Raw genomic sequence first — 26947 nt, 5'->3', positions numbered from 1 at the left:
TATTTTATACAGTTTGATGGTAGTTATAAGTATGTACATTTGAATAAAATTATTTCTAACTATAGAATTTCTTCATTACACAAAATTTCTTCCCAGAAATTTCTTTTTTTTTTTTTTAAAGATTTTATTTATTTATTCATGAGAGAGAGAGAGAAGCAGAGGGAGAAGCAGGCTTCCCGCAGAGCAGGGAGCCCGATGTGGGACTCGATCCCAGGACTCCAGGATCATGACCTGAGCCGAAGGCAGACGCTCAACCATCTGAGCCACCCAGGCGCCCCTTCCCAGAAATTTCAAACCTGTACTATTCTGAGTCCTTTAGAATATTTTACACAGTATGTCGGTTTTCACTGTTACCTATCTGGAATTAAATTACTTGAGTATTATTTTAGCAAACATTCCACAACTTTATTTTTTATTTTAATTATTTATTTGACAGAGAGAGTGAGAGAGCACAGGTAGGGGAGGGGCAGGCAGAGGGAGAAGCAGACTCCCCAGTGAGCAGGGAGCCTGATGCAGGACTCGATCCCAGGACCCCGGGACCATGGCCTGAGCCGAAGGCAGACGCTTAACGACTGAGCCACCCAGGCGCCCCCATAACTTTTTTTTTTTTAAAGGATTTGTGTTAGTGGCACACTTACATCTTATATGAGGGCTAGGAGAAACCAAAAGATTATTCAGTCAATTCACCTAATTTCAGAAAGGACAACCATTAAACCAGATGAAAAACTGCTTTTGGAATCTTCCAGAGAAAGAATTTCACAATTTCCCTAGTAAACTACTACTACAGGGAAGGACAAACCTGTCATTTGTGGCACAGCGTACATAGCAGTCAAGCACATGTGCACTGCCTCATGAAGAGGGTGGCAGAAGGATGGCTTTCGTTAGCCCTCCATTTAGCTATGCATTTCTTCTCAGTTTGAATTACTTTTAAATGATACAAATACAGTCATAAAAAGCATTAGAAACCCCCCTTGTCCTCTTTATGTTGTTATTGTACCACTGGCTATAGTGTAGAGACCAATTTCTAAGTTACCGTTTCCCTTTATTTCTGTTACTTGCTAAACTGGCAGCTGTATAATAGACTAAAATGTTTGTGGCCTTAAAAAAAAAAATCCATGCTCCCTTTCGTTAAGCTTGAAAATGCCATCCTTCCGTGCCATCTGTGAATCTACCACGCTAAACCCTTGACCTGGACAAAAGCATAGGTATTGACTTGGATGTACGTAGTCAGATTTCAGCTGTCCTAACTAGCCACATGATTCAGGGCAGGTTTTTTCTCTTTTGTATGCACCCATTTCCTTGTATTTAAAATTAAGGTAAGAATAGCTACTGCACAGGGCTTTTGGAATAATTAAATGAGAGGTTGTATGGGAAATGCCAACACCCAGTAATTGGTAGGTGTTGGGAATATTATACATGGATACTCGTGGCAGCTCGTTGTTCTGTAAAACAGACTAGCATCAATTTCATTTGGCCAAACTACTTAATCTCCCTATGTCCCAGTTTCCTCGTTATTAAATGGGGTTGATAATGGTGTCCACCCAGAGTTGTTGAAAGGACTATTTTAGTTAATATACACACAGTGCCTGGACGTAGTAAGTGCTAAATAAATATTTAAAGAGTAAAATATTTAACGCCTGAGGGTTGTTTTAAGGATTAAATGAGTTAGTCTCCCCCTATCTTAAAAGAATAATTCTTTTCTGAATAAAGCCTCCTAGGTTGATTTTGCCTTTGTCAAAAGCATGATTACCATTAATTTCTGTAGGTAGATAAAAAGGTGCTCTGTTCTAAACTGAGCTCCAAAATTGACAGACATTTTGCTACAGCAGTACCAAATTTCATTAAATTGACTACAATTACTTGTGCAGTTAGAGCTGCAGTTAACATTACCTATCACAATACAACCTAGCAAGGAGTTCTCTTCATAATCACTCCATAATATGGCTGTTTACTTCTTGACCTGAGCACGTGTCGCGGTTGGAGCTCCAGTATACAATGAAGACAAAAGCAAACGAACAACATGCATCCGATACTCAGTGTTCATGCAGTTTAACCTGTCATACAGAAAAAAAAGAGAAAAAATCAATGAAAACAATGGTAACATTCCGCTCACCCAGTAGATTGCCATCATAGAAGTCATGACTCTACTGCTAAAAATTAGTAAACTACAAGGAATTTGAGAAGTGAAACAACTTCTGTGATTTCTACGTTCTTGCAGATGGTGGAGCTCAGCTGCTCCTAAAGCCTGAGAATACCACGTGGGACTTCATAAAACGCAAATGTTTCCTTAGACAGACTTTAGATAACCCCTTGGGAAGTCGAGCTCTTGTCCTCTAAGGGGTACACTTAGGGCACCACTATAACTCATGTCGAGTGTTGGAATGGTGTCTGGGACTGGTACTTGCTAAATGTTAGCATCGTTACTCAGGTAAAACTAGGGAAATGAGCAAGTCAAAATTTTCCTTGAAAAAGAAAAATCAAAAAGAGACTATCCTGTTTGTTTTTCTTTCCTTGCACTATAATTTATGGACTTTTTAAAACCCACTTGACATACATGCTTGGTGACAATTCCTGCTCCATGAAGTTCATATACGTTCACCTTTTTGGTCATCAGTGGTAGCTTGGATGACAAAATATTAGAGTCGCACAAAAGCAGTTATAAATTACTGAATTTTTTTTTCAGAAAAAAAATTTATACTATGAAATGTAGATGATGCCAGTGTGAGTCGAAGTATATTAATATTTACCTGAAAATATGATGCATAAAGGGTAACCTTGGGGCAATTTACATTTTTAAAAAAGATTTTATTGATTTAATTGCCAGAGAGAGAGTGCATGCACAAGCAGGGGGAGCAACAGGCAGAGGGAGAAGCGGGCTTGCCGCTGAGCAGGGAGCCTGATGTGGAACTTGATCCCAGGACCCTGAGATCATGACCTGAGCCCAAGGCAGACACTTAACCCACTGAGCCACCCAAGAGCCCCACTTTCCATTATTTTTTTTTTTTTTAAGATTTTTTTTATTTATTTGACAGAGACACAGCAAGAGAGGGAACACAAGCAAGGAGAGTGGGAGAGGGAGAAGCAGACTCCCCACTCAGGGAGCCTGATGCGGGACTTGATCCCAGGACCCTGGGATCATGACCTGAGCCCAAGGCAGACGCTTAACCCACTGAGCCACCTAGGCGACCCAGGGCAATTTACTTTGCTTAGCCACCTCTGCTTCTTGGTGGGAGTGAGGTGAGGGCACATGAAAGTCAGTGAACTATTTTACCCACAGCAGGGCTTAATGCTTAATCTCAATTACTGTTGCTTTTAACTAACACAGAGGAAATCGTGTGACCTCTTCCTCAAAGCTCTGTAACATCTGCCTGGCCAATCGTAAGGTGTGGTTAGAAGCCCATAGAAGGAGATCTTAGGATGACAATAAAGCCATTTACCGGGCTCATACTTGAATGCCAAATCTTGTTACATACAGAACCCAACTATTTCAAGGATTAACTCTCTTTTCTTATGAATAAAATCGTATTAGGTTTACACTCAAATTTTGCTGACTTGAGATTCCATCATATCATGCAGGAATCTCAGTCCCCTGGGAAGTCCTCTTCTCACGTATTTTTGGAAGTCCCAGGGGTTCCTCACTGATCTACAAACAAGCTCACACTCTTGGGTGCAGCGTGCCCCTCCCAGGCTTCTGTTGGGCCTCCATTATTTTAATTGCTGCTGTGCCTATAGGAGAATGCTGCCTTGCTTAGATGTTTCCAAACTGTGAAACTCCTTAAGTTCCCCAAATAGTGCTGTGTTCCCAGAGAACAGGATCCTTGCCTCTCTCCTCATAGGGTCCCATGGGCTGGAGTAGAGACCAATTAACCATACCATTTCTCATTGTACTCCCCCAGGACTTAAGCACATAATCTCTGCAAAAAACTTGTTCCTCACAAGTCCCCTTTTCAAAATGTCTATAAACTCCTGCAAAAGAGGCCTGGGTAGTTGGCAGTCCCTCCTTTTCTGGCAGATCAACCTTAGGTTGAGTCATGATCTTCCAGCTTCGCATATATATGATTACTAACTGTCAACAACCCCTCAAGAGAGGTATTATTATCCCCGTTTTATAGAAAGAGAAATTGAGCAACAGGAATATTAAGATATTTATCTAAATTTATGGTTCCTACATTTGACATATACATTAGATTTTAAAAATACTATTTTCCAAGTTGCTCAAAGCACTTTATGAACTTCATTTCATACTTTCTATAAGATAGTTTCATGACAGGGCGCCTGGGTGGCTTAGTTGGTTGGGCGACTGCCTTCGGCTCAGGTCATGATCCTGGAGTCCCAGGATCGAGTCCCACATCGGGCTCCCCGCTCACTGGGGAGTCTGCTTCTCCCTCTGACCCTCTCCCCTCTCATGCTCTCTCACTCTCTCTCTCTCAAATAAATAAATAAAATCTTTAAAAAAAAAAAAAAGATAGTTTCATGACAGATATTATCTTCATTTATAGATACCTCTGTGGTATAGGGTGGATTGGTATATTAATCCAGATGGTAAGATCGTGCTCAGTGTTTGATCTTTAAGGCCGTTCTTCTGTAACCTACTATCTTAGATTTTACTTTTTTGGAAACTGGTGCCTGTATTTTCCAGTAGACTTTTCTGCTTATGTTTGAAGATAATATTTTAGACCTTAAAAACCAAACCAAAATGACACTTAATATCAACTTCTATGTTAGCCAGGATTCTTGGCCAGAAACAATAGAAAGCTACTAGTTTGGGCAAAAAGTTATTTATTGGCTCATCCAATTGTACATGGAGAAGGGTAGGGGTTCAGCAAGCTGTTCAGGGACATAAATGATGCTAGGATTCTCTGTGTCTCTTTTCTTCCCATCTGCATATTGACTCCCTTCTCCCAGCTTCCTCCACAGAGCTGGAGATGTGGCAACCAGCTGCACTTGGGTTCAGGGGAAGAACGTCCCTTCTCTCCATAGATCCAATTCTGAAAGTCTCAGGGAAGCACTCAGACTGACCTGCCTGAAAGACCATAGGTTCATCTCTGTGGCAAAGGATGCCAGGCAGACCAAAAACATGTCTACTACAGATGATTTATTTTTTTAATTTTTTTATAAAGATTTTATTTATCTGAGAGAGAGAGTGCATGCACGAGCTGGGGGAGGGGCAGAGGGAGAGAGAGAATCTCGAGCAGACTCTGCACTGAGTGCAGAGCCCAACGCAGGGCTTGATCCCATGACCCCAAGATCATGACCTGAGCTGAAACCAAGAGTCAGAAGCTTAACCAACTGAGCCACCCAGGCGCCCCTACTACAGATGCTTTCATCTATTTTGTCTGTTTTGGACTAAGGTGAGATACAAATAAATGTTATTGATGTGTTTTATTAAAAGATGTAATTTTTGTGAAAATGATTATTAACCCAATTGTTGGTAATATATCCCCAGAACACACAAGTGACATTCATGTAGGCGGCTGCCACTTATATTCAGACTCGTGGCTGTGCCACTCTTACTTATGGAAAATATCTTTCCCTAATCCAGTTTTATAAGTAGAGTATTCCCCGACCCCCACCACTAGGTTATTTTACTCTTCCTTATAGTGAAGATGTATCTGAAAACAAGAAAGGATCAGTACCCTGAAGAGGAATGGTTTTAAAAAGTATAGTATCTTTTAGGTATTATTTCCCTCTTATGTCTAACCGATTAATAGGAGATTTTAGAGTTATTTTAGCCTAAGTACCCCTTTATACAGTTGGAGAAGCTGCAACTCATGGCAGGCAATAAATTTTGGACAGGGGTCTTTTGATTGCATGGTTGACCTACACAAGACAACTCAGGAGAAGATAGATTTATTTTAAATATGGAAATCTCTCGAAAATCCAAAGACAGTCCAAAGACAGGACTCAAAGTTCAGCCTTCAGGAAAGGAGGCAACGACGAGGACTTACATTTAAACTCTGACATGTAAAGGACTTGCAAATCTTCACTCTCATCCTTACAACTTGGAAAAGGCTGGTCAGACTGAAAATTAATTACTTTTCTTGGACCTATAGAGAGACAACCACCCAGAAATCTGGAGATAGAGGTACAACCAGAGAGTGAGAGCCAGGGTCTGCTTATCTGGAGCAGAGACTGTTAGAGCCATAAACTGGTAGGAACACTTTAGTGGTGACTCTGAATAGTTGCTGAAGTCTGAGTGTGAACCAACGGGAGAGTGAGAAACTCCTGGGGCTGCAGGCTTATGGGGACCCACACACTTTCATGGACTTTACCTGTAGGAACTGTGTTGTCACAGTGCAGACCCAAGAAAAATCCCTTATAGCTCTGGCAGGAGGAGGGGATGAGTAATTGTGTGTAGTACACCCAGGATCTTCTCTGTAAGGCCTACTCTCCAGGAGAAAAGACTTTGCTGGGGTCTTATCCCAGCTAGGATAAGGACATTCCTCCCAACTCCTTGTTTAGTTTTGTTTTGTTTCTCCTCATCTAATGTGGGAAGGGGAACATAGACAATGGGGGTCAGGTTTTGTTTAGTTTTGTTTTCTCCTCATCTAATGTGGGAAGGGGAACATAGACAACAGGGGTCAGGTCTTCAAGGAAATAGACTGGAAACCCTGTAGCCAGTGAATGGAATAGGGTGTGGGGGTAGGAGAAGCTACACTACAGGAGAAATACTTGTAAAGGTCACAGCCCAAGGACACAGGAGACTGATTATTTAAATCAGTAAATATCAGACTGATATTTAAATATTTAAAAGACTGATATTTAATCATAAGATTATAGAACACTCTCGCCTCCCCCACATTATTGTCATGCCAACAGGGCTTTGGTATAGTAACAGTGAATTACAGTTGAAAGAGTTGCAAGATACAGACTCTGAGGAGGAGTATCTAGGGAAGCCCAGAGTCAAGAGGGGAAGCAAAAACAAGGACACTAGAGGAATCTGTAGCCTCTGGCTCTGACGGCTACAGCATGCATGAAATCTATCCCAAGACTTAGCCAGATTAACAAACATCCTCCCAGTAAAGGCCTATTTACCTCAGTTCCTGTTATTCAGTACAGCATGCTGGATTTCAGCAATTACAAGACATGCCAAAAGGCAAGAAAAAAACAGTTTGTAGAGACAAAGCAGTCATCAGAATCAGACTCAGATATGCACAGACGGTGGAATTATCAGAGAATTTAAGATAACTATGATAATAAAGGCTCTAAGGGAAAAATAGACAACAGATAAGAACAGATGGGTAATGTAAGCAGAGAAATGGAAACTCTATGAAAGTATCAAAAGGATATGCTAGGAAAAAAAAAAGACTCTAACAGAAATGAAGAATGCCTTCAATGGGCTCCTCAGTAGACTCAACATGACCAAGGAAAAAGATCGGTAAGCTTAAAAATAGGCCGTGAGCAACTTTCCAAACTGAAATGCAAGATAAAAAGGATGAAAAGACCCAGAACATTCAAGAACAATTTTGAAAGATACAATTTACAAGCCATTGGAATACTAAAAGGAGAAGAGAGAGAAGAGATGTTTCAAGCACTAATACCTGAGAACTCTCCGAAGTTAATGGTGGATACCAAACCACAGATTTAGGAAGCTCAGAGAACACTGAACAGGATAAATGCCAAAAACGAAAAGAAAAACCCACATATAGCTGTATTGTATTCAAACAGCAGAGGACCAAAGACAAAAAGAATGAAGGCAACTCTCATACATGAGCTAGAAAGTCTCAGGTACTTCCGCTTCTCTTTTTTTTTCTGTACCATTCTAGACTTCACTTTTCCATAACTGTTGTCTCACACAGACCACCAAGGCCCTTTCTATTCCAGTTTTATCTCACTATTTCATAGCTCTATTTCCCACATTAATACTTCATAGTTTCTTGGTTCCCAATTTCAAATTCCTGATAGAAATGTGATTGGCCTGTTCATCTTTTGGAGGCAACAGATGTCAGTGAAGGAAACCTACGGGTGAGTTTCCCAGAATCATTTGTCCACCTCAACCTGTGTTTCAGGCGGGTGGAATAAAGTATAAATACGGTTCCTTTTTCATCAAGAACAGTTTGTAAGGCACGGTTTCTTGGGGTTTTGGGGTGGGCCAGGCAGTGATGTATACTTCTACCACAGAACAAATGATATATATAACTTACGTGGAAAATGAGTTTCAGAGGGGTGAGGTGACTTGCTTAAGTAGCCAGTATGACTCAGACTCAAACCTACCTTACTTTTTTACTCAGTGATCTCTATTATATGGATTAGAAACAAGCTGTTAAGAAAAATATATTGCCTGCTGACCATAATCTTTTAAATTATTCCTGCTCATCCTTAGTAATCAGTTTACTTAATTCTAGAAATGTCATTGTTTAGCAGAGATCTGCTACACGTACTACATCTTTATGTAGCATAAGAATTTTAGAAATCACACCACCTCTTTTTAAAACCAGTGATATTGCTGGTTCTGGAAATTTTCTTTCCCGACTAGTTTTAGTCACTTGGGGCTCTTGGAATAACAGAGGAAATAGGGACTATTTTACTCAGTGAATCTCAGAACACTTCGTTGTCCACATAGTATCCATCATATCCCATCATTGTTATAGTTTGGATTTGCCACCTAAAAAGATATGTTGAAGTGCTGATCCCCAGGATCTCAGAATGTGATCCTATTTGGAAATCAGGTTGCTGCAGATGTGATTAGCTAGGCTGAGGTCATGTTAGAGTTGGATGGGCCTCAATCCAATATGACTGATGTCCTTATAAGAAGAGAGTCATGTGAAGACAAAGACACACAGGAAGAACACTGTGTGATGGTGGAGGCAGAGATTGGTGTGATGCAGCTGCACACCCAAGAGTGCCAAAGATTTCCAGAAAACCACCAGATGCTGGGAAGAGGTGAGGGAGCATTCAGATGGAGCATGGGCCCTGCTGACACCTTGATTTCAGACTCCTGGCCTCCAGAACTGTGAGACAGTAAATTTCCGTTGTTTTAAGCCACCCGGTCTGTGGTACTCTGTTAGGGCAGCCCGAGGAAACTATTGTCAACCGCTGTCTGAGTCTAACTCAAATTGGGAAACTTCTTCGAAAATATTTATTACACTCCTCCCCACCCCAAATAATATGTTCTTTGACCTCCCAAATCTGCCTTCCCTCAATACCTTGAAAACCCATAAAACAAAAGGAACACCAAAGACTCCTCATGTTTCTCTTGTGAACTGTTGGTGTTCCACAATTTCTATCATCCCTTGGCAATGAATTCAGTATTAGCTTTGATTATCCCAAAGGACCTAAATTTCACAAGTCTGGGAGGTTGGGTCCTTTAAGAGGGATTCAGGAAAGAAGGCCTTCTAAGGAGATTAGCCTCGTGAGCAACAGGAAAGCCATCTGAAATGTCTGGCCAGTCTAGCCTTCTCTGCCCTGAGGAGATAATGTCTGATCCTCACCAGAGTGTGGGGAAGGGCTAGAGTATATAAAAAGTGTTCTGCCCTTATAAAACTCTCTCTGGTTCTAGTCAGCTTTTTATAATGTGTACTAAGCTTCTCTGGCATCAAGTCCTATCATATGGCATTGACAATACAAATTTTTAGCTCAAAATAATTTGCCGAGAAATTATAATAGGTATTTGTATCTCTAAAGAACAAAAGTTACTTCACTGCACATGGTCTACCTACTTTCCAACATTTATTTATTTTTATTATTGTTTTATTTAAATTCCAGTTAGTTACCATACAGTGAAATATTAGTTTCAGTGTACAAGATAGTGATTCAACACCTCCGTACATCACTGGGTGCTCATCACAACTGCACTCCTTATTCCCCACCATCTATTTCACCCATCCCCCCCACCTCCCAACTTTCCAGTATTTAGAAGGTGAACCCAACTAAATTTGTATGAGGTTTACGCTGCCTTTTTACATAGTTGGCTACTGAAATCTCTCTTGATCAGTGAACGAATCCTAACCAGAGTGACAGGAAGAATGCCATAGCTGTAGTGCATATCACTGTATCTGTAGGGAATAAATCAATATGGCATGAAATAATAAATGGTGTTGTTTAGGGGCCCAAGTGGGTACACAATAAATATTCCCTGAATGAATAGATAAATGAACAAATTCTGAGTAAAGCTTGTATATAGCCACAGAGACAGAGAGACAAAGCCATATGTTGAACAGCCTCTACAAAGAATGGGCAGGAATTAAATCAAAGGGCAGGAATATACTGAATTATTCCAATTATCCAGCATACCCTAAAATTGCATCTGTCGGGATACCCACATTTCTGTAGGACTAAATATTGTACGTCTCTTAACTCAAAGCATAACCCCAGAAATGCAGAAACAGGCATGTAAATACTTGTGCACATTACAAATCTGCCAACATGCAGATTAAGTGTCCAAAGGAGGTGGGCTGGAGTATTAATCTTGATTGTTCTAGGGTAGTCAGTTCTCAGATCTTGTGTACATTCCTTCCTGTGTATCTCTAAACCTGAGGACCCCAAATCAGCACGTAGTGAGATTTAGTAACAGGGAAAAGGAAGTAGAACTCGGATTCATATTTGACTAAGTCAACAACATAAGCAAATAAACTCCCTTTGTTGAACAGGGAGGGAAGAAGATCTGTCAGTTAAATCTTAAAAGGATTTCTCTTCCGGTCTTCGTTCACCAACATGCTTTTATTAACTGATCATTTTAGTAAATTTATTTTGTACCTCTCCCCTATGCCTGTCATGACCTTCCAGGTAGGATTCAATTTTTTTTTTTAAGCTGTGAGTTCATCTACTTATTATTTTTTTCCAAACATTTAGGAACTAGAATCCACTAAGATTAATTTCTTTTTAACAAAGAGTATTTTTTTTTTAAGATTTTATTTTATTTTATTTGACAGAGAGAGACACAGTGAGAGAGGGAACACAAGCCGGGGGAGGGGGAGAGGGAGAAGCAGGCTTCCCGCCGAGCAGGGAGCCCGATGCTGGGCTCAATCCCAGGACCCTGGGACCATGACCTGAGCCGAACGCAGACGCTTAATGACTGAGCCACCCAGGCACCCCTAACAGAGAATATTTTAGAACCCTAGTTAGGAAATATGCATAGCTGATATCTTCCTAAAAGCCCTCTTCTTAGCTTGGAATATTTCTGAGGCTCTGCGGGTTTTGCATGTTAATATCTTTTTAAAGATTTTATTTATTTATTTATTTATTTACTTACTTATTTACTTAGAGCGGGGCTGGGGTGCTGGGGCGGGAGGAGCCAAGAGAAGAGACAAGCCGACTTCTCGCTGAGCGCGGAGCCTGCCCACAGGGCTCAATCCCACGAGCCTGAGATCATGACCTGAGCCAAAACCAAGAGTCGGACACTTAACCGACTGAGACACCCAGGCGCCCCACTGCATGTTAATACTTAATTGACAAGATTTGATGTATAGTTCTTAAGCTTGACTTCAGAATCTTCAAGGTATTTAAATGTAACAGGAGGCTGTTCACTTCCTTCCTTATAAACAAGTCTATGATCTCAGCTTAGGAACATAAGATAGTTCATTTAAAAAAGTGAAGACTATGCTTTTTTGGTCTTTCTTTTCAGGGTACATTTATTGGGTCACTGATTAGAAGTTACTTTGAATACGAAAGTCAGTAATATCAGGTTGTTGTGGATGCTTTCGGACGGGACTCATGAGAAGGGAAGCAGTCAGCAGGTGTGGGACCAGACAATGGGCAAGAAGGGGGTGCTGGGCAGAGATGGGTAGATGACAACAGGTGAAGAGAGTAAAGCTCATTAGAGATGTAGTTTTGAGTAGTCTAAAATAGTCTCAACAGGTCTCAGACTGCATGACTTTCAGCGCTAGTTCTGCCATTTCCTCGCAGTGTGACAGTGGACTAACATTCTGTGGACTGGTTTCCTCATCTGTAAAGTGGAGATAAACCTGTACTTTCATCATAGCGTTGTGCGGATTAAAGGATTGTGTGTGAAGGGCTGAGGAAAGGGTCTAGAACATAGTAATTTGCTTCTCTTGTCACCAGTTATGATTGTATACATGAGACTCCCCTAAGACTCAGGTCACTTAAGCAAGAATAGAAGTTTGAAATGCCTTTGGGATATTTTTCTAAATTACTTTTGATTATCCTGATAATATGTTCTATTTAAGATGAAGAGTGTCATCCAAATAGAATTATACAGAGAAGTCTTAATCATATTTGATTGAATTGACTCCAATCTCTTTGCTCTAGAGTTGTTTGTTTCTTTGTTTGTTTTAATGGCCTGGGCTCTAGAGAGAAGCAGAAGAGAAAAATCACTGTAAACCTGAAAGAGATTCTTTGCAAGATTTGGAGGTTGATTATATATGGATGTATTCCCTTTGTTTTAGTTTTTGTGAAATAACATCTGGGCTCTGATTATGAGTTACATACATGCATTGTAAAAAGTTTAGACAATAAAGAAAGCAATGTAGAATATAAAAATCACATGTAATCCTCCCACTCAGCTGTAAGTATTAACATTTTTTATATATAGCCCCCTAAGCCTTTTCTTATAAATACATATACACACCTATATAATTTTTTTTTAAGATTTTATTTATTTATTCATGAGAGACAGAGAGAGAGAGAGAGAGAGAGAGGCAGAGGGAGAAGCAGGCTCCCAAGGAGCAGGGAGTCCGACGCGGAACTCGATCCCAGGACCCTGAGATCATGACCCGAGCCGAAGGCAGACGCTTAACCATCTGAGCCACCCAGGCGCCCCACACCTATATCATTTTTATTAAACAAACCAGGATCACAGTGTATACATTGTTTGCAATCAGTTTCAGTTTTCAAACAATAAACATAACCAAAAATAAATTTCAGAAAGACAAGACAAAAGAGCATTCCTTTTAGGCTTCTCCTCGCTAATTTTATCCATTTTATTTTCCTGTTCCTTTGCACTTTACCCTTCTTTTATTTCCATCTAGTCCTGTTGCAACTGGTTTCCTGTGTCATTTAGACCAGGTTTTTGATGAGTAAGTTAATAAAAATTTCCAAATCACAGAATCGATAAATATGAAGAAAGTATTCCAAGATCAAGGACTGAGAATTAATATTATTATAACTGACAGACTCAAACAGTTATTAACTATAACGCATTATGCATGCTCATTCAGCTGTTGGCTACACTTATCCAAATATCACAGTTTGGCACCTTGTGGGGAGGAGACAGATTTTTGCTGAGCTGGAAGCTTTAGCTTCATATGGGATCTTTTTTCTCAAGGGAATGCTGCTTTTTCTGGCCTTTATACTACTTGTTTTCCTCCTGGTTTCGTCTTGGAGTGGCATCGGTACATTTCTGCCTCCACAGAATACAGCTGACATATCTAGTCTGTGGTGATCGAAATGGGAATTGTGGTTACAGGTGCGTGTGTGCGCGCACCCGCGCATGCGTTACTGTTTTGACTGGAAAGGGACAAGAAGTTACATGGATGTACACATATGTATTTTTGTGTACCTTCCGGTCTGATGTTATATCTCAATTAAAAAAGAAAAATGCTGCCTTGATTTACCCTCTTGTGAGGCTGTCCGTGGTTTAGCTGGAGATCTAGTCAATATTTAGTAAATTCCAGAGACTACAGACCAGCCATTGTCTTAGCTATAGAGACCACTAGCTTTTTCAGTTCCTGGACCATTGCATAGAAGGGCAATACCCAGAGATGCTCTCCCACCCCACAAAAGGAGTTTTGTGGTCGGGTAAGTTTAGGAAGTGCCTCATTATCCAGGCCCCTTTGAAAGATTCATAGTGCACATTGAAATAGCAAAGGCTCTAAATCTTACAGCAAAGAAACACGTTTATTCCAACTCATCCTAAACTTATTTAACCATGTAACTCTTTTAATTAATACCTATTAACACCTCATTAGAATAATCAGCTTATGCTTGGAAGCCTGGTCAAGGCCTACCCACCTGCCAGTGCGCCACCTGCTGGTTTTATTGAGTATGAGGTCACTCACTCAGGAAGCTTGTTTTCACTAAATCTCACTCACAATCCAGAGTTCATTGTCCTGGTGCTCTTGATTAGCTTTTTCTTCACATTGAAATACTAGGGACTGAACAACATAGCTTGCCATAATTCAGTTCCAAAAGGAGGTTTTTAGAGGATTTAGACTCTCAACTTGGAAGTCAGACCATACAAATCAGCACTGAGAATGTCCAAGAGGAGTGAAGTATCTGATCAAATGAGAACATAGAATGAGTAGGAAGTTCTTTAGAATTCTAGGATTTTACAGATTACTTATGATAATAAATTCAGTTAGTCTGTTCTGTTTATTCTCTAATTTGAAGTCCGACTTATTTTTAACAGACTTGTTCAACATCTGATGAACTAAGCTATAATTCCACCTAAACCTAATATGAGTCTTTTTTTTTTTGAGAGAGAGAGAGTGCACGTGTATGAGTGGGGGAGGTGGGGAGGGGTGGGGAGGGAGAGAGAGAAAATCTTAAGCAGGCTCCACGCAGAGTGCAAAGCCTGATGTGGGGCTCAGTCTCATGACCTTGAGATCATGACCTGAACCAAAATCAAGAGTCGGACACTTAACCAACTGAGCCACCCAGGCACTCCTCACCACTCTTGGTTCTTGAGGTTATAGTTGTTAAAGTGATACCATAATTGATTTGGGAAGAAGAAATAAAAATAATATAAAGGACAGGAATGTGATGATAAAGTACACTTATGTCATGATTTATTTTTTAAAGAGTTTATTTTATCACATACTTGTTTGTAGACTGCCACACAACCTAAGAAGAAGATTTTAAAATGTTTTCTACAAATAATCTTTCACAATCTGTTCTATAGATGTTCCTGTCTCAAAGTAATATATATTGCTAGCAGAGATTTCTCTAAAACCATGATTTTTGCTGGAATGGCTAACGGTTGAAGTACATGCACAGTTATTACCTGACACTGGGTGGGTTTAAAGGAGCTGGGCAGCTGGGTTTTTGGGCCCCTCCTTCCCTCTGCATCGCCATCTTCTTATCTGATCTGGATTTCTCTAAGGAGCCCCAATTCCGTGGAAAAAAGCAGCTGGGGTCTGAAACCTCTGGCTAATTCTTTTAGGGTGACGGTGCTTACGTTCCAAATTGCAAAGTTTTAAGGAAAGAAACTCCTAATTTTAAATACTGCCAATTATTTATAAATAATTTTATTCTCAAAAAGGAAGGAGATTTTATTCTCAAAGAAACCTGGCCTGTAGTGTGTCAGCCTCCCTATAAAGGATTGTTTGAATTCAGCTCCTGGAGCAGTATTCCCAGTATTCAAGGATTAGTTGCATCGGAATCACACAACAATGTTCTTAGGCTGATTCCTGGGCTTTTCCTCACACCTACGTAGTCTGCGAAGGCAGGACTGCGGTCTCTGCAGGGTTCACAGGCCCATAGGTGCTGATCTAAACTCCTACGGAGATGGGTTTTTTTCAATGATGATGATAGATCTCCTGGCAGAGGTGCTGATCCAGGCGAGGCATGCCATCCCGCATCTATAAAGAAATCCACAGGTTATGTGCATGAGCACTGACGGTTGAGACCTGCTCCAAGAGCTGGTAATGTTGAAAGATCTAGTTGGTTTGTCAGTGAATTGTTGGTTATTGCAGAGAAGGACAGGCAAACAAATGACACAGATTTAGAGTATTTAGTAGTGAGGGATGGAGGAGATCATGTGAATGGAAGATTGACTACTATCACCCCGCAGCCTAAAAAAGGCTCACAGTGATATTTCAACGACCTTAATTCTGAACCCTGGCTGTCTTTAGAATTCTCCAGGAGTCGGCTTTTAAAATATACCAGTGCCTGGGCCCTACTCCAGACCAGTTAAATCAGAATCTATGGGGGTGGCCTGGGGGTGCGGGTGAGGTCTGAGCTTCTGCTGATTTTAACAGCTCCTGGGATGACTTTCGTGTGCAGCCAGCCCGAGCACCATTGCTCTGTGACATAGGAGAAGCTGTTGGAGTCACCTGCTCTTGTTGACATCACAAACGGTTCGTTTTGCTTCCAGACCCTGGGAGCCCAGTCTTTAGAAGAAGTGAATGCTTGGCACTGTTCTTTTATCTCTTGTTCCCACCTCTTGAGGCAGCATCACTGGGATCCACGGCTTTATTTCTAAAAGCTGTAGCCACCTGCTTTCTTGCCATCATTTGTAGCGCATGTTGCTCAGAACAAAGGCCAGAAACTTACATACCTTACCCATTTTCTAGTTAAAATTTACCGGGGGGGGGGGGGGGGGGGTGGCTAGTATTTGTGGAATTCTGTGATCTGTTGCTTGGCAACTTCAAGAGACTTAAGCTTCTGCATTCTGTGAGAGTCAGAATTGCAAAGTTTGGCGAGCCCGGTCAATTACCTCTTGCTGACCAAAAGGAAATTAATTGTCCATTATGCAGAAAAGTTGGCTTGAAAAGTTGGCATCCAGAGCAGGCCTTCCATAACCATGTCACACTTCTACTTGACTCCACAAATCGTTCTGCCCTTTAGCCCTCTCACCTCTCGAGAGTTCGATCTGATCAGACGCAAGGCTGGAGCATCTTGGCAGAAGGAAACAAGATGGTTGGACTCATCTGTAACAGCATACACAGGCAGTTGCCGGAAAAAACAACTGGATACGTTGGATAAGTCCATGAGCACCCGATTTTCTTTGAAAGCAGGACAGCATCGGCCTGAGTGTAACCAGTAAGATTTCTTTGTAATTTGCACCTGGATATGTCGCTATAAATAGACAAGAATGCTCTTAAGAGGAAGAGGGTATTGTGGACCCTGAGAGACTTCATAGACTTTAACTCTGTATATTTTCCTGTGTAAATGTCAGCGGGAAGAAGAGCTAAATGTCAGTTACCGGCTGAAATTATGATTATATTCTCTTTTAGTCCTAACATTATATATAACTACCTACTCCTGTGAAGATAAAAATGTGAGTATTTGATTAAATTGTAGGTATTTTGTATTGTCTGCTCGGCAAAGAGGTGCTCCTTAGAATTTCTCTTTGTTTCTGGTCTAGTTTTTCCACTTTCAGAAGTTGAAAAATTCCCTCAGAGCAGAAGGAAAGTGGACTAAATCCTCCTCTTTCCCCACCTTGTGTTGTCTATCAGTAAAGGCAAGCGGTGAGGGCCTGAAAGACATTTTCCGGGTGTTCACTTTAAGCTAAGTCTTCTATAGGCCCACAGAAAAAAATTAATTCGTTTAATATGGTAACTGAAACCATAGAAATAAGTAGTCGCAAAGGAAGGAGATTTTATCAGTGTCTGGGGTGGGGGGTATTGTGTTTCTGGAAAGATCTCAGTAAAGCAGGTTTCCTCTGAGCTGGCTTAGGTGGGGAAAGGAAAAGCATAGTGCATGGATGAGAGAATATGCACAAAGGCAAAGAAGTGTTTAATCCCAAGCATGTTCAGAGAACCACAAATAGCTCAGTGAAAGCGTAAGTAGAAATGTGGAAAAATATGAGGACTTGTTATGAAATATGTCCCTCTGGATATTAATTGTCTAATATCTTGTCCAAATTCTGGAAATTTATTTGAAAATCAATTGGATTTTTGGCTCCAACTTGAGATGTGAGTAATAACTCAAATAATGCCCTAGTAATTATTAATTATATTGCCTTCCAGGTCTTTCCAAATCATCAAAACGGTGCTTAAAGCTGAAATATCTCAGAATGACTTTTCTATTGGATGCCTTGTCTAGTTTATTCCAACAAACTATAGTCTCTGCATTTTTAATGGCTCTCAAGTATGTTGACACTTCAGTTAATTTTGGAAATCCCTTTGCAAATTCTGTGAATTTTGAAGTACATTTTGGCCAATTAGGGGGAATCTTTAAGCACTGCCAGGGTCCTCCCTGAAAATAGTGTTTGAAATCTGGCATCCAAACAGATCCACTCACCAGAGTAGAAAAAAATGTTTAATCACTAAAAAAAAAGTGCAGAAATATGACATCTGGTGAAAATGTCCAGAACTATAAATTTGTGTCCTATTTAGATTGTGATCATTAGGTGCATCCTTCCGACCAATGCCCCTTGTGACATTGCAAACCATAGGAGACCCAAAGCTTGCGAGGTCTGTCTGTTTTTTGGGACCTCAGAAAAGTAAATATAATCTCGGCACAACTACAGCTTATTCCATTATAGGTTAAGAAGCCAGTCAATGTTATAAATGAAGATGAAGGGCAGATGCAGCTCATTTTGAAAACACTGCTTATATTCTAAATTTGCTTTTGTTTTTAATCTTTGTCTTGGTTAATTTTAGCCCCAAGGCAAATGTCTTAAGTTCTGGACGAAAACTGTTTGATTAAAATTTTGTAAAGCTATAAGCAGACATTTTTACACTGCTATAAAACCAAAATGGTCCAAAGGGGGACTATTGAATAAAATATAAAATGACTGATTATTTAAAATGTGTTGTCAGGAAAACATCAAGGTGTACAAAACACAATACCTTTTATTCACCTTATCTATTCACCACGTACATTGAATACCCATATAGTGAAAAGACAGAAGAAAATTGGGAGAAGTCTTAATCATTTGTTTCTGAGTCAGTTTTAACAGCAAATATGTAAAATTTACCAGTGTGTGAAAAGAAAGACGCTGCCCTGGGAGATGAGTGTGTATAGATACAGAGCTTAGACTGTCAGTGTCAATCCCACTTCTCTGCCAAAGTTAAAATAAGAGCTGCATTTTGATGTCTGAAACTAATGTAACATTGTATGTCAACTGTACATCAATCAAAAAAAAGAGTTGCACTTTGGAATTCCTCCGACAGGGATATGGTTCAGTATAAAGTTCTAAGTCTTGATGCTTTGTTTATGTATTAAATCATTCATTCATTCATTCATCATATATTTATTAAGATCCTACTATATGTAAGGTCTTTTAGGATGGGTGCTGGGGCTACATAAGTGTTGGAAGCATATACACGGCCCTTGTCTTCATGGAGCGTATAGTCTGGTGAGGGAAACAATCACCAGGGAAACAAGCCATTTGTGTTTGAAGGAAACAAATAGGGAACTTCGTTAAAAAAAAGAGGGGTGGCACTTTCTTACAAAACTAAACATAGTCTTACTGGTGATCTAGCAGCATGTTCCTAGATATTTACCTAACTGATTTGCAAACTTATGTTTACACAAAAACCTGCACATGAATGTTAATGCCACTTTATTCATAATTGCCCCAAAGTGGAAGGAAACAAAATGTCCTTCAATAGGTGAATAAATTAAAAAAAAAAAAAAACTGTGTCACATCCATACAGTGTAATATTATTCAGCAATAAAAGGAAATGAGGTATTAAGCCACAAAAAAACATGGATGGATTTTTTTTTTAAGTAGGTAGGCTCCATGCCCAATGTGGGGCCCAACTCATGACCCTGAGATCAAGAGTCGGATGCTCCATTGACTGAGCCAGCCAGGACTGCCCCCCCTTTCTTTTTTTAAGTAAAGACATAGATGAATCTTAGCTCCCTAGCCCCAACTGAAAGAAGCTGGTCGGACAGTCACATATTGCATATTCAACTATATGATATTTTGGAAAAGCAAAACTAAAAGGTGAGAATGATCCACGTGGTAATGGATTAGAATTGAATACATCAGTATGAACTCATGCATAACTTAATATAAATAGAGATGGTTATGTAAAGAAACATTTATTGGTTTGTGTATATACATAGATTAGTATGCACACATGTACTTCCTTACTCTTTGGAGGAAAGTCCTATGTGCAGCCCGTATCAGCATGGGACATCAGCTGAGAGGAGCAATACTTTGTAACAGCAAGCACACTGAGTACCCAGATTTTAGTTTCCGGTACTATTCTCCAGTAATGGGATCAGAGTCTTGGAGAAATGCTGATTCTCAGACTGGAGCAGGAGATATACAAGATGAGTTTGGAGTATCTTATAGTGCCAGAAAGTAAGAAAGGATTCAACAAAACAAAACAAATAAAACAATGATGGAACCATCTGAAAGAGCTCCCAATGACTGAAGCTGGAAAATTTGAGCAACAAAATAAAGTAGTATTGGATTATAGCCCAAAGTATAAAATAACCACAAGTCCATAGTGTTATAAATAAATGATTGAATAAATTCATTAATGAGAGACAAAGGACACATCTCCCATGCAAAACATTTTCATAATTCATGTAGCTACATTGTACTCAAAGAAGTGGGGCATAACTCACTACCACTTAAGTGAGAGCTGTGCATAGTGACTTTCTTCCATTGAATATAGGAAGTGAAAAGTGGGGAAACCTGACAAATACTACTTCAAGCCAGCTGATCAAGTTTAATGAATGTCAACAATGATAAGCCATACTTAAGTCTTCACCCTTAGTATGAGAATAGTATTTTACCTCTGTGGTTTTCTCCCTCAAAATACATTACACTCATCTAATCATGAAAAAAAACATCAGATAATTCCCAATAGAGGGACATTCTACAAAATACCTGACCAATAATCCTCAACCAAGGTCATCGAACGAAGGAAAGTCCGAGAAACTGTCACTACTAGGACAAACCTAAGAAGACATGATGACTAAATGTAATGTCATATCCTAGATGGGATCCTGGAACAGAAAAAGGACATTAGGGAAAATACTGAGGACATCTGAATAAGTATGGACTCTAGTTAATAATGTGCCAATATTGGTTCATTAATTGTTACAAATATACCATTCTAATGTAAGATGCTAATAATAGGGGTAACTGGGTGTGGAGTATATGAGAACTCTCTGTACTATCTTCACAATAATTCTGTTAATCTAAAAGCGTTTTCAAGTTAAATTTTTATTTAAGAAGGGTAACACCGGAGGAGCTAAAAGGAGAAATAAGCAAATGCACAATCATAATTGAACGTTTTAACCCACGTCTCTCAATCACTGGTGGAACAGGCAAATAATCAGCAAGAACACACCAAATTTGAACATGATTAAGACACTCGTCCTGGGTGACGTATCTAGAGTAGTAAACCCACCAACTGAAGAATATACATTCTTTTCAAGAGCATGTGGAACATTTTTGAGGGCTGACCATAGGTCTTCAGGAAAATCATTGCTTTCCAAATACTTCAGGATTATTCTGCAAGGCCCGGTCAGAGTTACCACAGCTTTCATCTTTTGGGGGCTTGTATTCCTCCTGAGCAACAGTGAGGCCACATGGGAGTCCAAGGTTGAGATAAGAAAGCAAGCACTGCCCTAGGGTGTCTCTTACAGAGACAAATCCCTTTATGAAGCAGCAGCAACACGTTGGACCATGCTTCTGAAGTGAAGAGGCACGGGGCCAGGTCTTCCCAAAAGCCACAAGACAAATAGGGAGCACTGGTTTGTTATAACAGCCATATAAAACTAACACAGGTGGAACAGAGAGGAGAAATGTTTTTAAACTGAAGGAATGTATAAATGAATTTTATGACAAAGGAAAGGATAACAATACAGAATTTCCGTAACTGTTTAAATTAGAACAGGGAAGAGAAAAGAAAATTAGTGCCTAAAAGTAAGTTTTAAAATGAATTTTTTTAAAAAATGCCACTTAAGGGACGCCTGGGTGGCTCAGTCGGTTAAGCGGCTGCCTTCGGCTCAGATCATGATCCCAGGGTCCTGGGATCGAGCCCCACATCGGGCTCCTTACTCAGCAGGGAGCCTGCTTCTCCCTCTCTCTCCCTCTGCTTGTGCTCTCTCTGTCAAATAAATAAAATCCTTAAAAAATAAATAAATAAATAAATAAATGTCACTTATATTGCTAAAGTATGTCAAATTTCTAGGAATAAATGTAATCGAAGATGTGCAAGATCTCCACACCAAAAACTATAGAACAGTACTGAGAGAAAATAAAGATGATCTAAGTAAATGGAGAGGTAAACCACGTTCTTGGATTGGAAGATTGAAAATTGTAAAAATATTAGTTCTCCACAAATTGACCTATAGATTCAATGCAATTCCAATAGGTGTTTTTGTGGAACTTGGCAAAATGATTCAAGGCCAGGAAATAGGACACTCTCAAAAGAAAACAAGGTTAGAAGGATTGCTACAGATAACAAAACTTACTATAGAGCCTCAGTAATTAAAGCAAGATGGTATTATGGCACAAGGATAGACAAATAGACCGATGGAACAGAATAAGGAGCCCAGAAACAGACCTGTGCATATATGGACACTTATTTATGAAAAAGGTGGCAGAGCAGTAGAGAAAATCCATGTTTTCAATTCTAGGTAGATTAAGTCCAGATGAATTAATGATCTAAGTATGAAAAGCAAAACAATAAAACCATTAGATGACAGAGAATTTCTTGATGATCTTGAGGTTGGCAAAGATTTCTTCAACAGAACACAGAAAGCACTAAGCACAAACAAGAAGTTAGATAAATTGAACTACCTTAAAATTAAAAAGTTCTGGTAAAAAATACACCATTAAAGGTATGAAAAGGTGAGACACAGGAGGATGAAGATATTTTTAACTCAGTGACTGACAGAGGGCTCGTAAATATGATATGGTATAAAGAAGTCCTACAAACTCGTAGGAAAAAGACAACCCATTAGAAAAATGGGAAAGAGATTTTAAAAAACAAAATTCACAAACCAAGATATCCAAGTGATGAATAAATGTATCAAAAGGTACTTAACTGCATAAATAATCAGGAAACACAAATTAAAACCACAACAAGCTTACTCATGTAAATAACCCTCCAGAAAGGTTAAAATTAAAAAGACCATCAATGTTAAGTGTTGGTGAGGATGAAGAACATGGAGATCTCTCATATACAGCTAGCTGATGGGAACGGACATTGATATAACTCTTTAGAAAACCAGTTTGGTCTTGGGGTACTGGGGTGGCTCAGTCAGTTAAGCGTCCAACTCTCCAACTCTTGATCTCAGCCCAGGCCTTGATCTCCAGGTTGTGAGTTCAAGCCCCACACTGGGCTCCACGCTGGATGTGGAGCCTACTTAAAAAAAAGAAAGAAAAGAAAACCAGTTTGTCTTATCATCTAAAGTTGATGCTACGGGTACCCTAAAACTTAGCAATTCTACTTCTAAGTGTATACACAGCTGAAATGCCGTTCACATGTGCACCAAGAGACATGTACATGCAAGTATGTTTATAGAAGCATTTTTCATAAGAGTAAAAAAGCTAAAAGGCCAAAAGGTAGAATTAGTACTATACAACAGAATGGATAGACAGTGGTATATTCATACAATGTCAATGAATATGAACAAACTATGGTTACACGCAGTAATGTCACAAACATAATGTGAGCCAGCTGCAATACATATTGTTTAATTCCATATACTTAAATAGCCCACATCATAGTGTTTGGGTGTGTCTGCTTAGGTGATAAAAAATATAAAGAGAAGCAAAGAAAATATCCATAGAAGTCAGTAAGCTGGTCCACTGCTTACCTGTATCAGACCACCTGCCCTAAACCTATTGGAAATTAATTACTGGGATCAGGCTCAGAAATCTGCATTTTAAAATTAATACCCTCTGTTGACTCATCTGCTGTTGTAGGTTGGGAGAAGAAAGAAGCACAGTAGATTAGCAGCCCTTCTCTCAGGAATGATTAGGGCTAGTTTGTTGGCTGAATGCATGTCTAGGCGCATTTTGGGACTCCCTAGGCTGACATCAATTCCACTCTTTCCCTACTTCACACACACAGTTCCAGGTCCCTGGAGCTTGGAGACCCTCTTGTCCCCCTAATCAGAGGCCAAAAACAATGTGCTGCACACTAGAAATTGAGGACTGTCCATTCCATACAAAATAACTGTGCTTCCCACCAAGACCCTGCTTGCCTTAAAAGAGTATCGTATCTGGATTCGGGGAAACCGAGATAGAGATGTGTTTCGAAGAATAGACACAGCATCTGTAAGTTCCCGAATTACTCCTCTGCTATTCAGTCCTACACTTTCCTGGGAAATCAACACACTTGCTGTGATATTTCCTGTTCCGTTCATAGCACTTCACTTATTCTGAAAACAGCTCCCTAGAGAAAGACTCACAAATCCTGTTAAAACAATTATGAACTCAGTGTTTGAGATTTTCATGTATAAAAGCTGAACATTTTACCCTTTTATGACAAAACGGAACAAACAAATCACTAAGGACGATGAGAAAGTCCAAGTCGGGTTGATTTAATGGGAGTTCGGGGCTATGGTTGGGAGCGTGAAAAGAGGAGAGGAGAAGAAGCAAAAGTTTATGAAGTCAAATGAGAAGATGACTGAAAATCCCTCTAAGTCCACAGGCTGTGGCTTATAGACCCATGAACTCATAACTTGTTTCTTCTGCTTGCTTCAGGATATCATCACCAGATTCTGCCTTCAATCCCACAGTCTGCAGGGCTGGCTCCCGAGAGACTACAGATGCGAAGGGTAAGTGCAACTGTCAGTTGTGAGCACAGCCTTTTTGCCAGGGTTGCTGTCTTTGTAACGTGTAGGTTCTTGACTGTAGTCCATCCGTTTCCATTATGCCTAGTAAAGGCAAGGTGTCTTTAGCAAGAAAACGAGTGTGTTGCCCTCTGGATCTGTCACTCTTTTTTTTTTTTTAAAGATTTTATTTATTTGACAGAGAGAGACACAGCGAGAGAGGAAACACAAGCAGGGGGAGCAGGAGAGGGAGAAGCAGATTCCCCACTGAGCAAGGAGCCTGATGTGGGGCTCGATCCCAGGACTCTGGGATCATGACCCGAGCTGAAGGCAGACGCTTAACGACTGAGCCACCCAGGCGCCCCTGGATCTGTCACTCTTAAAAATGAATTATTCCAGGGCCAAAACGTCCTCCTCCATATTAGTCAAGTCCCAGAGTTTGGAGCTTTTAGGTAATGTCATCTGAACTTTACTGGGTACATCAAAAAAGTAACAAGAGAAACCAAAGCTATAAACCACCAACTAGTAAACTGTATTTACTAACCTACAACCACCTCCACCCTGTTTTGATTAAACTAGAATAACACTAGCTGCTAGAATACAAATCTTAAATTCTAGTTGCTTAACACAATGGAAGTTCATTTTTTTCCTTTATATAAAGGCCAAGGTGGGTGTTTTGCAGGCAGACATTCCACATGATGATTCAGGGACACAGATGTCCTTTAGCTTGGCGTTCCACCATCCCTGGGGCGCCAGAGCCCTTTGCTTGCATCGAGATAAAGGGTGGGGAAGGCACACCTGCTTTCCTACCACTTGAGCCTGGAAACGACCCGTGGCTCTCATGCCCACATTCCAAGGGCACAAGCCGCCACAAGGCTCCACCTAGATTCCAGAGCGTTCAGAAGTGGGTTCCCGGGCTGGGCAGCCACTTCCTGGTGACAAAACGGCACACTAGGGAAGGGGACAACTGGTCATCCGCCACACATGCTGATTTTGAGGAAGAAACACAATAGATTTTTTCCATATAACTTCCACCTCTCAGGGTTCCATCTTCGAAGGTTTAATAAGACTCATGATTGACATCTCAAATTAGGACTTTTTAGTACTTTATAAAATATTGTGGTCATTTGTTTTGCTGTTGTTTTTAAAGCTTTAACGTGCATGCATGTGTTGGGTGGGGAGGGTGGACGGTAAAATGAAGTATCGTGCAGCCTTATGGGTTTTCCTAAATAATGGAGATAAAAGTTTTTCATTGCTGCCTGGGCAGTCACTTTTCTGCTGGCTTTCCTAATAAAATCTGGCTTTATCAGAATAATGCATTTGAGGTGGGTTTTCTGTGTTCTTCTATGGTTTGTTGAGGCAAGAGGACAGAGCAGCTAACCATTTGTGCTATTGCTAAAATCAGGAAAGACTTTCTTTTTCCCCTTTGCAGTAATGAACAGAAAATTAAAACACACTGCATAGCTGGGAGACAAGTCTGAGCTAGGGCATGGGGAATTAAACAGCCCGATCACATCCTTCACAGTAAGTTAAGGTGACAGTGCATCTGATCTGAGTGGCACAGAGTCCAGGCCTATTGCATTTATGCTGCTATCTGTGCCCCTCAGAATGCTGATTAACCATGCTAATCACCGGTGGCCCATGAGTGCTGGTAGATGAGCAGTCCCAGAGCTGGATGGGTGGAAGTTCTTGAAGGGTGGTAACATGAGCAGCAAAAGCAATCATTTCCTACATGATAGTATTAATGTATTTTCCTACCTCCTCTGCTATTGTTATCATACAATACTGGTGGGAGGAAAGGTAGAGACAACATCAGGGTATATCATGATGATGACTTCTTTTTTTTTTTTAAGATTTTATTTATTTATTTGAGAGAGAGAGAGATCGCAAGAGAGAGCAGAGCAGGAGGGAGGGGCAGAGAAAGAAACAGGCTCCCTACTGAGCAGGGAGCTCAACGTGGGATTCGATCCCAGGACCCTGGGATCATGACCTGAGCTGAAGGCCGCCGCTTAACCGTCTGAGCCACCCAGGCGCCCCCATGATGATGACTTCTTAAGGGACTTGGCCCATGTTGCCTTTTTCACTCTCCTCCCATGGTCATTTTAACTTAACTGATGACTCCTCTCTTCCTTAAGAGGTGACAATACATCAAGGTAGAATTACTTAATCTGGCCAAGTAATAACTTCTTGTTATAACTTCTTCTAGTGCTTCTTTTCAATTTCCATGCTTAATTTTTGGATTATCAAGTGTAATTGTGCTAGAAGCCGCTAACAGGAGTTAAAACATGAAGTCAAGTGAACATGGGTCTGTTGATTGTCTCTTTGTAGATATATATCCCTTCGTAGATACACAAATCAGATGGGCTGTTCTTAAGTGTGATTTAGGATCATCATAGGCAATGTATTCTCAAATTCTTTTTCACAACTGCCTTTCAAAGAGTTCATTCAGGATGTGAGGGCGATCTGGCTGCGACATCTGTCACCCCATTGATCGCCAGGGTTGATTCGGCTGATCTGGCTGGCTAGGCGGGTGTCCCCTTCCTCCCTCACAGCTCCATGTGCGTCCCTCCCGAAGCTGCGCGCTCGGTCGAAGAGGACAACCTTCCCCGATAGAGGAGGACCGTTCTTT

General features: G+C 40.4%; 1 protein-coding gene across 5 annotated transcripts in view; it reads left to right on the top strand.

The window, feature by feature from the left end:
* The first annotated feature begins 14811 nt into the window (after positions 1–14811).
* The window catches only part of CUNH4orf51 (chromosome unknown C4orf51 homolog), a 40641-nt gene continuing 28505 nt past the window's right edge, over positions 14812–26947 (top strand). For 4 of the 5 annotated variants that reach the window (XR_004682445.1, XM_035022960.1, XM_035022961.1 and 1 more), the window contains exons 1-2: positions 16421–16659; positions 24251–24324. Coding sequence is in view for 4 of the 5 variants with exons in the window: in XM_035022960.1 (XP_034878851.1) it covers positions 16421–16659; positions 24251–24324 (313 nt within the window). In the remaining variant the exon portion in view is untranslated. Of the gene's footprint in view, positions 15975–16420; positions 16660–24250; positions 24325–26947 lie in introns of those variants that run through there. The other variant, XM_035022963.1, reaches the window with a different exon arrangement.

This window comes from Mirounga leonina, unplaced genomic scaffold (assembly GCF_011800145.1).
Source record: "Mirounga leonina isolate KUSES-001 unplaced genomic scaffold, KU_Mleo_1.0 Mir_176, whole genome shotgun sequence".
Classification (NCBI taxonomy): Eukaryota; Metazoa; Chordata; class Mammalia; order Carnivora; family Phocidae; genus Mirounga; species Mirounga leonina.
The sequence above is the reverse complement of the archived record's forward strand: the minus strand, read 5'-3'. Positions and strand labels throughout refer to the sequence as shown.